Below are 15,581 nucleotides of genomic sequence, written 5' to 3'. Positions count from 1 at the left end.
CACTAACACCACCATCTCTTTAGGTTGCTCAGCTACTATACCCCAAACCAGGCTGAGCAAGTGCTGGAGCAGGGCTCCTTTTCTGCATTTGACCCAGCTTCGAGGTACTCAACAGAAACCCAACCTTTGAGTAAAATTTTTTCTATGAAAATCACTTAGTAGTTAGGAAAATTAAGCAACAAAACTGTAAAAAACCATTGGCTTTTGAAAAACCATACATCAGTGACAGGATCCACGGTTAACAAACATTCTTTATTGTCAGATTGCAAGACATTACCATAATTTGACATTTTTTATTTATGTGTAAAAACTCACACTGAGTCAAAATAATAGAAGCCCAGTTGCCTGTATCAATAATAAATGATGTTTTAAGAAATTTTAGAATAGCAGTTAAGGAATTCATCCACTTACTGATAAATAAGATGTAACAGGTACCAATCATAATTTTGATCAGAGTGTTTAAGGCTTCATTTACAACATCTACAACTTCTCTATCAATATTGCAGAAGCACCTCCTCCTCCGTTGCAAATTCCTGCAAGACCATACTGTCCTTGCTTCAACGCATGGGCCATGTGAACAACAATTCTTGCTCCAGACATTCTAAATGAAAAAAAAAAAGAGAAGATAGCCTAAAGGAAACTCTTAATTTGACTCACACAGAATAGTTGGCAGAATACAGTACTGATTCACTGGAGGGGAAAAAAAACCACCAACAAAAAGACCAAATTCTGTCATCAACATTTAGGTGCAGTACAGGTTATTTTTCTCTAGCCACAGTACTTAAACAGAAAGATTCTTGAACAGAAACTCCATGTTTTCCTAAAGTTTCTTCTGGAAAAGGAAATCACCTCTAAGTCAGGGTGTATATTATGACATATCTCTACACATAGGAAAGTCTTTCAAAGAAAACAAACCTACTGCAAAACCCAAATCTATAGTAATGATTAATTTGTTTCTTATTTGCTTACAAGTTGATATACTGCAGTATGCTACACTGATCCTCCTAATGTGCAAAAATCAGACATCTAAATTCTGTCATTAGACTGTTGAAATTAACTTTTAAGACAAAAAAAAAAATCATATTTCCTCATTGGAAGCAGCCAATATTGCAAGGAGATGTCAGCATCTCTTACACGATTAGGCCTTGATTAAGCTTTCTATGAACTATGCAATACTCCTACTTGTTCCTGATGTACAACATGGTTACTTCATATTTATGTGGACTTAAGAGATTTTGAAACAGTGCTTTCCTCACTACCCTGGACCATGCAGCTTGACTACTAGGGAGGATTAACAGGATATACTTATGTCATGAGTTGAAGAACACAGCAGGTGATCTGACTCCTCTAACCAGATGACAGAATTTCAAACAAAAAACCCACCAACATCCCCCAGGCTGCATTAGCTTCTGAGAGAGTTTTGGATTCGCTGCCAAAAATTTGACAAAAGACCTGGAATTTCACTTTGCTCATGTAAGAAAAATAAAAGTCTCTGTGCCTTATGCTTCGCTATTTTCACAAGTTTACCTGTAAATTTTATTAGCTTAACTACCGGATTAGTTTATTCTGTCACATTAATAGCGATGTGGTTTTAATACTTCATAAATCAATTGAGCTATGGTAACAAGCAAGATCTTCATAGAAATAGGTGGTAACTAACTGTGATGAGAAAAATGGGACTGCACTCTTTTCAAGGTACTCTGAAATTTAACACCTGAATTGTCACTGTGTACTTGACAGCAAATTTGTTACCCTTCCTACTTACATAAAATTTGAGAATAAAGGTGTTAGCAGTATGTCTAGAAAACAATGCCTCTGAGCAGAACAACAAAAAAAAGTGCTTATTTTACTTACCCTATTGGATGTCCAAGAGAGACAGCTCCTCCGTTAATATTTACTTTCTGTGGATCAATACCCAGCATTTTAATATTGGCCAGCACCACAACACTGAACGCTTCATTGATTTCCCACATTGCAATATCTTCTTTCTTCAGGCCTGTCTCACTCAGAATCTAGAAGTAATAATAAAAATAATTAACACTGTGAAAAAATGACTAAGCTAATTATAGAAATAATTTTGAAGTTGGTGACTCAGGCTGCCCATAGATTCAAGTTCACATTCTGGAACCGCTTTGTCAGATGGGAAAAAGCAAAATTGAGGTACTGACGCACAAACTTGGGTTTTCACAAAAGAAGAAATGGAGAGTACCCTACGCAGAGAATACGTTTTCATTGCACTGACTAAGACTGCAGCTACAGTAAGTACATTTAAACTGATACAGTATTGCCTCACACCATAAGCTTGTCTTCAGTTCCTTTTTGAACTAGTCTGTACTTGTATAACCATATTTATTTTGACTTTCAGCCATAAAAACTGCAGAGCTCCGAAAGTGTAAACAAGTCCAAAGTTGGTGAAAGCAGTGTAAAGTATCATGCTCTTTTTCAAAGTAGGTGTGAGAAATCTGTTACTCTGAAAATCTGTATTCTATCCTTAATCCTCTGAAAAAACTGTTCTTTGAATTTATGATGTAATTAGAATTTCGATCCTAATTACAGCAAGATCCACTGAGGGCTGAACCAATGATCCAGTGCTAGGGAAGTTTGTTGTTTTTCGAAAAACACTCAGTTTTATTCCTACCTTGGGAACAGCATGTGCAGGTGCAATTGGGAAGTCAATAGGATCAACAGCAGCATCTGCAAAAGCTGTAAAAATCGCAAAAGCTGTTCAAAGACCTTTTGTTTTTACCATACATGATCTTTATTTGTGCAAGCAGCAAACCCAGCCAAGATAGAAAAATTCTGAATATACTGGTCCATGAAATAGATACTTCTGAAGTTTAGTGTCTTAAGTGAACCACATAATAACATTTTCATATTTTCAATATTATTCCACACAGAAAACTCTACGATCAAAAACCTGCTGGTGCAATGCTTGAAATTTCAAGAGCTGTATTGAGAAGATGCAGCCATAATGCCCAAGGGCCCAGCTTCTCTGTCCCATGAATGCCAGGCAACTGGCCAAACAGGACTCTCAGTCTGAGAGCACACTGTGGGAGTATTTTCCAGGACTGTACTCAAAGATAAGAAAAGAAAATCTTACCTACTATCCGTGCCAATGGTTTGACGTTCAGTCTCTTGGCTGCCTCTGTAGTCATCAGCACCAAAGCAGCTGCTCCATCATTCAGAGTACTGGCATTAGCAGCTGTAACTGTTCCTAGAAAAGGCAAAGTGTTGTTTTAAACAAAGGGTGTGATAGAACTCAGGTATATCCTGTTAATGATTTTTCTTTTACCTCTGGCCCTTGAACACAAGGCTTCAACAACATAATGGTATCTGTTGCTCTGAATTAAATAAAAATGAGTTATTTTTTAAAATTGGTTTGATTAAACAAGTACAATTGTGTGTATTCCTATCTTTATCCAAGTGGCTGCTTAGATCATGCCTTCCGTGTCAGCTGCACTGCTGGCATTAACACAGAATTCCAGCTCAAAAAGGGTTACGAATGAGTGGCAACTTCAGGATAGACACAAAGATTTATTCATTACAGATTCAAGGAAGTAACAGTCAACTGTGTAAAGGCACTCCATCTCCCACTGAAACAAGCGCTTAAAGTTGATGGAGACCAAGGCAATAGCTAAACTGAAACCAATCCATTTCAGTCTTTTTAAAGTAAATGTCCAAAGCAGAGGTTTTCATTGGGTTAAGGTTCTTGGACCATCTTTTAATCCAAGTTGTGAGCACATTTATCTTAGCAGACATTTAAAAGTTAATAGACTACTGTTGGGCATTCAAGCTCTTGTGAACAGTACTCTTCACTATAACAAAGTATTCTTGCACTTGGTGGATAAGCAAGAAGTTAAATTTAACAGTATTTACCATTTTCTTTTTGGAAAACAGCTTTCAGCTTTGGAACTTTACTGAAATCAACACGCTTGTATTCTTCATCTTCTTTCACTTCTGTATCTGGCTTTCCTGAAATTCAGATTTGGTTTAGTATTTTATGGACAGTCCATTCTTATGACATTCTAACACAGTACTTTGATTAAATGCTGCCTTATTTAAACAACTTATTTCAGTAAAAATGTAAGAACATGTAAAATGCATGTCAAGGAATGTGCTTATAGAAACAAACAAAAAAAATGCTTCAATCCAATGTATTCACAGCAAATCCATTTATACTTCCTGGTGGCTGAATGAAAGGGACAAAGAACGTATCTTTAAGGTAATTAATAGGAAAATTAAAACACGGATGTCCTCAAGCCTTACTAGCTAGATTCAATAGATAAGTCTTCCACTTACATAAAAAGGAAGAAGATATGGTAAGTAACATTAAAAAAAAGTTTTAAAAAAAAAACCAAAACAGATCACAGGTCACTGACTACTGTTCACCAAAGTCTGCATAACAGAAAATTGACTAATCTAAAATTAGTGTTTAAACAACACAACCTGCACTGAACACAGGCAGTGTTAACAGCTTTCAATGAGAAACACAGTTCATTTTATCACACCTTTCCATAATACCTTTCTTTGAAATAGTGACAGGAACTATTTCATTTTTCAATATTCCTGAATCCCATGCTGTTTTGCTCTTAGTGTAAGAGCCTATGGCATAAGTGTCTTGTTCCTCCCGTGAAATAGTAAACTTCTTTGCAGTATTCTCAGCACAGTTGCCCTTGGGGAAAAACAGGAACATTAGGTTTGGTATCTCTGGAGATGTGAGGTAGAAACGCAGCTGAAAAATCTCAACCAGCAGATTTCTAGCATTGAATATGACTAATACTTGGTGTCCATTTCTTATTTACATAGTCATGATCAAACAGTAACTTTCGGGTTTGGAATATGATCTTCAGATTTAGCAAATGTTTTCTGGATTGAGATTATTAAAGCCATGAAGGAACTTTCCTGACAAGGCTTTTATTAAAGTTAAAAAACTGTGTGCAAAAGTTTTAAAGTGCTTAGGGCTGATGTCTACAGAGACTGAAGATCACTGTTCAGCCACAGAACAGTATGTTCACATCATCTTACTAATGTTTTCATTCCATTATTAGCTTGCCTGTTCCAAAGGTTCCAGGAACAGGTCAACACACGGGTCTTACTTAGCCTTTGGGATCTGATACTCTAAAAACTGTACAAATAAAAGTAGGTATACCTTTTGTCTAGTAACTGGAATGACGTAAGTGAATTAAATAAATAATTTTTTATATAGGTCAATCAATCATAATTATACAACCACAATTCATTACCAACACTGTCTAAATACCTGGTGACAAAAAAAAAGAGCATACTCATTAGTTAACCTGAAAGATTTGTTCTTAAACTGGTTTAGTTCCACCTTTCATTTCTGTACAAAACTCAGTGAATCAACACAAAACCCTCTAGATCCACATTCCTCCAGTTCTTCAAACAAGCATCTTTACTTCTGTGCAGTTAAAGAATTTAAAGTCTTAGTCTATTGCCAAAAGACAGACAAGAGTAAGTTCCAGAAGCCACCGGATGGGCCTTCCTGTGTATTCTCATAGTGTTAAGGTTTTCTGAGTGACCTACAGCAGCTATAATCATGGCAAAACATTCTGAAATACTGTCCAAATCCGTTAAAACTTCGTGTATTATAACCAACTCCTAGTTTTTCCCCATATACAGGAACTAGCAAAGCCACTATTTACATTCCTGTAAGATTCCTCACAATCAAAATCCCTTTTAGCTGAAATGCGGGAGTGGATTTCAACCAACAGCCTAAGCAGAGTCCACTATACTACAAAAATAGATCACACACAGCAGCAGTGAGGTCTCTTATGAAATATATGGATCACAGTAGACTATTCTTCATGACGTATTTTCCTGTACACCAGCAAGAACACTAACTGGTCAATCAGTAATGCCCTATAATTGTGAATTACCAAAGACAAAGGTCAGATATATCTGTAAACTGAAAGTAGTCATTCTTTTCAAACTGTTCTTCCCTGATGCTTGTTCTTCACTATCTTTATATCAGTCATTTTCCAAACCCATCCTAAGTTTGCAGTTGCTTATCTAATTTAAGTTGCCATGCTGATGAGTAAGTGTTATCAGCTGACTCAAATCTTCCAACAGAAGACATGAGATATCTACACTGGGGGAGGGAAAATGAACACGAGAGCCTGCTGAACTGCACAGAGTAGGTACCCTCAAAGACATCAAGTAATTTGACTGCTCTCTCCTACAGACAGAGTAACAGCAATCTATCAGAGGCAGACTGTTTTTTTTAAATCCCCGCTCTGGGCTAATTAGATTTCAATCGGAGACAGGTAACTACTAACACACGATTTGACACCCTGCTTTGGTCTTCTCTCTTGCTCCTCTGTTACACTTACTACAGGAAGCCTAGAAACGGAAGACTTTTTCCTCCTCCGTTAACATTATTCCTCACTTCTAGGTTTGCTAGGTGAAGCGGTTTCGTAGTAATTATACGCAAGCTCTTCAAAGCTGCATCAGGACTATGGTTGATATTTCAGTACTGTGCAGGAATATTTACCATATGGATATGGTTATAAGCATCTGTCAGCCCGTCTTTTACTATCAGGTCTTCCAGCTTTACTCCTCCATAAGGTGTTGATCCCCTGCTCATTGTATAGGGAACATTAGACATGCTCTCCATTCCACCAGCAACCATTACATCCTGCTCAAAGGAAGCAAGTTAAAATTATTAATAATGCAGTGTGTTCTCTGTGACTTCTTTAGGAACAAATAGTGGCAAAAGCATAACCATGGCTGCTTTATATTTCTGAGGAGTCTTAAAAGAGGAAAAAAAAAATCTTTACGCATTGAACAAGCAGACAGCAGGAACAATAGCTGGAGACAGCTAACGCGCCCTTACAGAACAACTGGACTTTTGAATTGTATGTGGTTCTAGAAAGCTGCAACAGCCATGCCAGTCTCTTGCACTTTTATTTCAAAAGCTTCCGAGATCAAATTACAGGTCTAACTTTAAACAGTTTAATTTTCTGTAAATTTCTCATTGTTGTTCTTCAATTGCAGCTCCATATCCTTATGGAACAAACAACAGTCAGAATCTAAGAGACCAATACATAGAGATGGAGATTTATGAGTACCTGCAGTTTTACATTATATTGTTTCATCCTACTATGTAAAGATAGATGACTTATAGTATGGTTTTATCGTCTGAAAAGGCCAGCAAAAGAGATGTTAATAACTAATAATTACTGAACTTGAATTAAGCTGAATCATTATGGGCATTTATCAATTAGTATACTTTTCAAGCTGAGACAAAGCAAACAGAAAAGCTACAACAGCAAAGCTACAAGGGCTGTAAGTATACCTACTGTTCAACAGACTATCCTAATATGGATAAATATATGAAAAATACACACACAGCAGTATGAGTCTTAAGAGTTCATCAGCGCTGTTAATAGAAATTTAAAAATAATTCAAAAAGCAGTAAGAAGATGAAAGCTTTTTTGGTTTCTCTAAATTAAAACTCAGAGGAATAATGGTTTGGTCCAGAATAGATCATAAACTAGATCCAGGAACAATGACATCAATAAAGAAAAGAAAGAAGGCTGGAGACAAACTGGAAAGACAGATAAACTGGAAAGGCAGCTGAGAGATGGAAGCAGCAATGGATCAGAGGAACAAGAGTCCCTGGCATTTCAATTCCATAAAGTGAAATACTTGGAGACAGAGTTAATACAATTGTTTATATGAGGATGTACACTGGCTCAAGCCCACTGACTTTCATACCACAGATACCTCACAGTATGCAGCCAGAAAGATAAACAAATACCAAAAAACCCCATAACTTATACCTCTAAGAGACTAATAACTGGCTGAGTCTGGTTTTGCTGAGATGTAAATTACTAAAGCCAAACGTAGCTGTTTGCACAGACATGCTGGGCCTCTGGTTTAAAGTCCAGTGACAAGACTTCCACCAACTTCAGTAGGCACTGGACGAAGTGCCGTTCTCTGCAGAGCAAGGCCAGAGCAATAAGCAGTTGCTTAACTCAGCTATACTGTTATCTTCACAGAAGGGGCAACAGGACTTAAATATTTTACATTTGTTCTAAAAAAAAGAAACCCCAAAACAAGTACATTTCTCACTTATGATCCACTTACTTTGTAAACCAAAAATATGTATTGAACTGACAATATTATCACTCCAGAGAAGGGGAGACACTGCCAAAATGCTTTTGAGTATGGAATTAAAAACAAAATTGAAATGTATTTCTTCATATTCACACTTCTCCCATATTCTTTGCTACACAGCATTTAACAGCTTGCTGAAGATGGTATATTCTCCCATCCTCCCATTAAGTGATACTGTTTTTCCCCATTGTATAAAGAATCTTAGAACACAGTTGACACAGATGAGAAAGTTATCTTCAATGAAAAAGTTAATTCATCAACAACAGATTCCACTTCTTCTAAAACAATAAAAAAAGCCTGAAGCATCTTTAATGTACTTGGAAACAACATTGCTTTAATATATATAATTCATTTAAGTGTTTAAAGTGTCTGAACATCAAGATTAAATGTGCTTCATGAAAAACTAAGTCTAAAAATGTCTCAATTTTTCAAACCAGAAAGCTTGAAAATTCTCTTAATTATTTTTTGGGGGTGGGGTAGGAGGTGGGGTGGGGGAAGAGCAGTAGGAAAAGGATGTAAATACTAAAAAAAAACCCTTTCACCTTATTTATTCAGCTTTAAAAATACATCTGAATTTCCTAACTATAATACTTAGATTTTTTTTTTTTCTGTTTTATACCACAACACACTTAAGTGGCTATAAAATTAAGGTTTCAAAAGCAAAATAAAACCTTGTTAATTAGCTTTATTATCCCAAGTCAAAACACAGCCCCAAATCAAAGAGCACAGTCATTAGTAGGACAGGATTTACAACATCAGTTGTGTGTTTTTTCCATAGCACAGCACTAAAATTCACATACCTGACTCCCACACATCAGGCTTTGTGCTGCCATCATAATTGATTTCATTCCTGAAGCACAGACTTTATTGACAGTTGTAGTAGGAGTGCGGATTGGTAGACCTGAGTCAAAGAAGTTTTACAAACAACTGTATTATTTAAAAGGTAGACTAACGCTCTACAGGTGTCCCAGCAATATTTCATATGGGCACATTTTTTATCTAAAGCCCAGGGTATCCAGCTTGCACTATTTAGCCTTACAGGGCAATTTTTCCACCCTCACCCACAGTTGCTCTCCTTGCAGACTCTTGTTTCTTCGCTTCCAACAACAGACTTGTGGCAAGGGAGCAAGCAAATGAAAAATCAGAGACAGACTCCAGAACTATTCCTCCTCCTGACACACCAATCCCTGCCTCTAAGAAGCATTCAAGGTTGAAAAGGCATAAACAGGCTGTAGAATTTAGCAAATGGCAACAAAACAGACCACAGAAGCATAGGGACTCTGAACACACACAATACTGAAAAAGGCCAAAAGTGCTATGTGTCAGTGTCATTCACATGGTTATTACTGAGTTGTTATTGTTTGTTACCGAGTGTTCATTAAAACAGCTTTGGGCTCTGCTGCGTGCAGCTTGGTTCAAGACACTGCACCATGGCCTCTGCCCTAGGCTTGCTCTCTAGTATTACGGCTCTGCTACCAGCACATCACCTCCATACCAGCAGTGAGATGGGGAAACCAGCCAGGGGAAAGAGAAGAGCCGTATTCATCCTTTTGTCTCACGTGGAAGAAGTTCCTTCTCTTTTAAAAAAGTACAGGGACAGAGCCAAGAAAGTATTGTTCTCCCCTGACCCACAGACTTTCCTAGTGTCACGTTAAGGTACGGAATCCCATCTTTACAGAAAAAGGGAAAAGAAAATAATTCCTGCACCCCAATAACATTTGTGCTGCAGTTAATGTTTTAGAGTGAACCCTTCCAGCAACAGCTCCAGACTCCACAGGAAGATGAGTGTAATGATATACTCATATTTGCAGTCCACAGAAACTCAATGACCCCTTATTCAATAAGGCTTAAGAGTAATGATACACTGAAGAAAAGAAGTCTGCTTCATGAAAGATTCAAAGAGCAGCATCCATCGTTAGTGTAAACTGCTCTGGTAGTAGCAGCCTGGTCTTCAATATTGTCTTCTCCAGATTCGGCAAACACTGTAGGCAGTAGCATCCACTGTATGAAAGCTGATTCCCAAGGATGAGGCCCACATACATGAGCACCAATACACCCTTCACCCACCATGGGTCAGCAAATATACACAAGACTGTCTTGACAAAAGGCTGGGCACCACTCTCCTTTAACTCACACCTTAATAATCTACAGTCTACATAAAGACAGGAAACCTTTAAGCCCAGTATGAAGAGAATGAATACCTGCACCCAAGACTGCTTGTCTTGCTGGAGCTTGTCCTTGTCCAGCCTGCAAGACATTACCCATATACGCTTCTTTCACTTCTTCTGCTGGGATACCTATAAAACAGAATTTTTAAAATTTTTGTTTGCACAGAAAATATAACTCCCTTTTACAAACCTTCCCATTGAAGTTTTCTATCAAAGACTGATGAAACGTGCCACGTCCAACCTGTGTGTTAACAGCACGCAGGCCGCTGCTGCGTGCATCCCAGCTCTTTACCCTCATACTCATGGAGCACAGTGAACTGCTGACCCTCTCCCTTGTTACCCTGCAGAACAAGCTACAGTTAGCTAACTCATAAACATTTCCAGGTCTCACTAGTCACCTTAATTTTCATGGATGGTTAAATGCACAAAACTTTCCACCTGCCACAACTATGTCTAAAGAAACAGGCTGGTTGGTTTGCTTAACCGGGGTGAGGCAAGGCCACAACTAGCTGCCAACTGACCCAAGAGGCCTGTTCCTCTGCTGCATCTCTTGCAACTGCCCTGCTGTTCAAGTTCTTGTAATACGCTGTTTCAAGAAGCTAGATTTGTAGAAAATTAACCCTTCTCTGTCCCCAAAAGACTTTTTTGCTCATTTGAATCCATCAAGACTCACAAGGGTGTCCTACAAGCATAACTGTCCATGTGAATATAGGCAGGGAAAGGAAGGGCCACTGGTTTCACCAGCAAGTAGCCTTTGCATAAGATTCTCTGTGTCATAAAACCCCACCCAGAAAAACATTGGCATGTTCAATCAAATTTGGATTAGCAGAAATATCCCTAAGTAATATACTGCTTCTAGAAGCAGCACTTAATTCTGGTTGAAACAAAGCCCAACAGTCAGTCTTTCTTAAATACCATCTGTGGATAAAGACTTAGAGGAGTGCCACAGGAGCAAAACACATAGGACCTTCTGTTTACCAACCAATTTAAAGACACAGACTGATACTGTTCTGAGCCACTTGAGATCTTTGTCACAGAAAAAATATTTACATATACCTGCTCTGTCAATTGCTCCCTTAATTGCAATGGAACCAAGTTTAGTGGCTGGCAGTGACGAAAGAGATCCTTGAAAAGATCCAATCGGTGTCCTTACAGCACTTGCTATCACCACCTCCTAAGAGGAGAAGCATGGAATAAAAGTCATAGTCTCTCTCACATAAGCACACATATATCAGTATTTTTAAAATTTATCCACTTTTACTCTTTCATTGATGTCCCATCTTCCCTTTTATCCTTCAAGTGCTTCAGAGCACTAAAATAATCTTAATGCATGCAGCATAGGGAATAAATATAAGGAGATCAGTGTGCAGGACTACACTCATGGGATCATGGAGCTGTGGTGGCTCCCATGACTGGAATGCCATCACACAGGGATACATGCTCTTTAGGAAGGACAGGCCAAGAAGACAAGGTGGGGATGTTGCCCTTTATGTGACAGAAAAGTTGGAGTGCACTGAACTCAGCCTTGGGGTGGATGATGCTTGCAGGAGTCTCAGAGGTCCTGGAGTGAAGGAGGGTCCAAGAAAGCTGGCTAATGTTCAAGGATTACCACTTCTGTGCTCAAGAGCAGTCCATTCCAACAAACATTAAGTCAGGTAAAAATGCCAGGAGGTCTGCATGGATGATCAAAACCCATGCACAAAAGGAAGCAGACAAAAGGTGGAAGCAGGGACAGGGAACCTGGCAGACACTGTCCAAGCACGCAGGGACAAGGTTACGAAAACAAAAGCCCAACAGGAATTGAATCTGGCAAGGGTTGTCAAAGGCAACAAAAAGGACTTCCATAAGCACCCAGGATGTAAAAGGAAGTCTAGGGCCTGCTGCTGAATGAGGCACGGGACCTGGTGATGCAGGACATGGAAAAGGCTGAGGTACAGAATGCCTTCTTCACCTCAGTCTTCACTAGTAAGACCAGCCTTCAGGAATCGCAGGCTCCAGAGACCTGGGGGAAGGCTGCAGCAAGGAAGATGTACCCTTGGTGGAAAAGGATTGGGTCAGGGAATACTTAAGCTAATTGGAATACATAAATCCATGGGCCCTGCTCAGATACACCCATGAATGCTGAGGGAGCTGACTGATGTCTTTGTAAGGTGAATCTCAATAATCTTGGAATGGTTACAGCCACTGTGAGAGGTATCCAAGGACTAGAGAAAAGTAAGCATCACTCCTATCTTCAAAGGGCAAGGAGGAGGACACAGGAACTACAGGCTAGTCAGCCTCACCTTGATCCCTGGGAAGATGATGAAACAACTAATCCTGGAAACCATTTCCAGAAACACGAACAAGAAGGAAATCATCAGGAGTCAGCATAGATTCACCAAGGGGACATCATGCTCAGACAACCCAATAACCTTCTACAGTGAAATGACTGGTTTGGTACATGAGGGGAGAGCAGTGGAGAGCACTGTCTGCCTAGACTACAGTAAGGCTTTCAACACTGCCTCCCATAAGCTCCTCATAAAAGCTAATGAAGTAGGGGCTTGGTAAGGAGACAGTGAGGTAGATTCCAGACCCAGGGGGTGGTGATCAGTGCCATGAAGTCTGGTTGGAGGCCAGTAACTAATGGTGTTCCCCAGGGGTCAATACTGGGTCCAGTCCCATTTAACATCTTTGCTAATGATCTGGATGATGGGACAGAGTGTATCCTCTTCAGGTTTACTGGGAGGAATGGCTGAGGGTCACGCTGCCATCCAGAGGGACCTCAACAGGCTGGAGAAATGGGCTGACAGGAACCTCATGAAGGTCAGCAAGTAGGAGCGCAAAGTCCTGCACCTGGGGAGGAACAACCCCAGGCACCAGGACAGGCAGGTGACTGCCCAGCTGGAAAGCAGCAGAAAAGAACCTGGGAGTCCTGGTGGATACCAGGTTGAACAGGAGCCAGCAATGGGCCCTTGCAGCAAAGGCAGCTGATGGCATCCTGTGCTGCATTAGGCAAAGTACTGCCCCCTGGTCAAGGGAGGTGATCCTTGCCCCCTACTCAGCCCTGGTGAAACCACACCTGGAGCGTTGTATCCATTTCTGGGCTCCCCAGTACAAGAGAGACATGAACATACTAGAGTGTCCAATAAAGGGCCATGAAGATGATTAAGGGACTGGAGCATCTGACTACACACAAGGAAAGGCTGAGAGAGCTGTGACTGTTCATCCTGGAGAAGCCTCAGAGTCACTTGTAGTAAACTGGACAGAAACCACAATAGTCTAAGTGTAACTGGCAAAAAAGGAAATCCAACTTTCATTCCAGATTTTGCAGTAAAGTGTGACTTGGGCCTAAGTCACATCATCTTCAATGAAGATTTTTGTGATAAATTTGTTTCTTTATCACTGGAGTTATAAAAAAAGTTAAAAAAGTGATTTATTGCAGTCAGATAGTGCTTTATACTTACATTTAAAGTACGCTGTGATACATAGCCACGGCTTGTATACTTCAGAGCCTGAAAATAAGAAAGCCCTCCGAATGTCATATCAAGAAAGCCAATACCATGACATTTCAATAATGTACGGTTCTCACAGAAGTAATTATTTTAAAATAATAGTATAATAGTATCTAAGAAACACTGGAAAATATTAAAAACCATAACATGCCTTTAAAAAAAAAAAAAGTAGCCTAGTACACAGCCTCACCATGACATCTGTGTTAAAATATTTTCTGAAGAATAAACAGATACTCCTTTAAACACAAAATCCAATTAATTTTGGCTATATCTGTTATGTATACATATATCTATACCAGGGAATGGGTGGTTCTATCTTGAAAAAGTTTACTAGTCCCTCCATCTACTTCTCTGGACTTCAGTTCATTCATCCCCATCATTAACTTCACTGCTTTTTAAACAGTGACAGTTTGTGTCTACAGCTTCATTCCATTAGCATTTTATGAACAAAAATAAGGATAATGAATTCAGAATGCTACAGAAAAGATGATAATAAAACAAAACCAAGGAAAAAAAAGAAAAGGTATCGCCGAGCAGGCTAATTCACTGGCTACTAGCTTCATCTAATTCAGCAGTGTAAAGATACAAAAATACATCTGTAGATATTGTTTCAATATATTAACAGAATGATCTCTGAATTAGTGGTTTAAGCCACTTAGCCATTTCATTAGACATTTCAGCACCCTAGAAACTTCTGGTCATCACTGAATTACAGCTAAATAAATACTAACTAAAAATAGATTCTTAAGAACACCACAAAACCATCATCAATTTTATAAATTAAAGAATGCCTATTTTGTTTCCACAACATGAAAATTCAGTCGGTTTCTCTCTTAATTTGACGACCTTCAGCTAACAAAAGACAGACACTTTCCCACTGTTTTTCAATTAGTTTTGGTGGTGGTTTGTTTGTTTGTTTTTTTTTTTTTCCAGCTCAGGTTGTAACAACCAGCAGAAAGCTTAACTTAAGCATCTCCCTGAAAATGAATCATGTCCCTGCAGGGCTTTAATAACTGGGCTTCCAAGGGTTAGTGTCAAAAAAAGAAAAAAACCACACAAACCCTAGCAAAGTAACCAACACCTTAAGTTTATCTTTGTAGTAAAGTGGACAAAGCACACAATAGCCTTACAAGTGTAACTAGCATCTGCTAGTAGTGTTCGTGCTCTGTGTCTATTACAGACTTTAAGAAGAACCAAAACACTTATACAGCTGGTAAAACACAACCTTCAGCTTTGCATATGGCAATACTGATACGATCCAGTGCAGTGCAGATGCTTCACCTGCCCTCTTCTCCCTCGTCCGGCTCTCCATACCCGGGACCGGATCCCCAGCGCCCCAGGCCAGCCTGGCGCCCCCACCAGTGAAGCCAGCGGGGCTCCAAAGAGCCATTCACAGAGGCTTTTCGGGCAGAAGCACTCGGTATCTCACCTCCCAGCTGTCCTTCCGATGAACCTACCTCCGGCACATCCAGGCAGCACACTTGCCTACCCCATCCCCCGATCCCCCTCCTGACCCTGGCTAGAACAGGCCGTGGACAGCCACTACAGGTCCGTAGCGCTAAGCGGGTAACAGACGGGTACTGGGGCTCTGCAGGGCAACGAAGTACGAAGGGACGCGCTGCAGAGCCGGGCGAGGGCCCTGGCCGGCCCGCGGCCCTCCCGGCGCGGTGAGGCCCTGGAAAAAGCCGCTCTCAGGATCGCGGCTAAAGGTCCCACCGGGCTCCGCGCGGGGCTGCCGAGGCGGGGGGAGCCGCCCTTCACCCACACGGCGGCTCCGCGGCCT

At 40.0% G+C, this 15,581-nt stretch overlaps 1 protein-coding gene across 1 annotated transcript; it reads right to left on the bottom strand.

Annotated features, from left to right (window-relative positions):
* Positions 1-233: 233 nt before the first annotated feature.
* ACAT1 (acetyl-CoA acetyltransferase 1) lies at positions 234-13,798 on the bottom strand. The gene is made up of 11 exons (XM_026868410.1): positions 13,751-13,798; positions 11,364-11,481; positions 10,341-10,436; positions 8,940-9,040; positions 6,512-6,655; positions 4,522-4,672; positions 3,877-3,972; positions 3,101-3,214; positions 2,639-2,703; positions 1,855-2,012; positions 234-601 (listed from the first exon to the last, which is right to left on the bottom strand). The coding sequence occupies exons 3-11, from the start codon at positions 10,402-10,404 to the stop codon at positions 481-483; spliced, it is 1,014 nt and encodes a 337-aa protein (XP_026724211.1). The 5' UTR covers positions 10,405-10,436; positions 11,364-11,481; positions 13,751-13,798; the 3' UTR covers positions 234-480.
* Between the last annotated feature and the right edge of the window lie 1,783 nt (positions 13,799-15,581).

This window comes from Athene cunicularia (genome assembly GCF_003259725.1).
Source record: "Athene cunicularia isolate RWA chromosome 1 unlocalized genomic scaffold, athCun1 chr1_part1, whole genome shotgun sequence".
NCBI lineage: Eukaryota > Metazoa > Chordata > Aves > Strigiformes > Strigidae > Athene > Athene cunicularia.
This window is presented reverse-complemented; position numbering and strand designations above follow the sequence as displayed.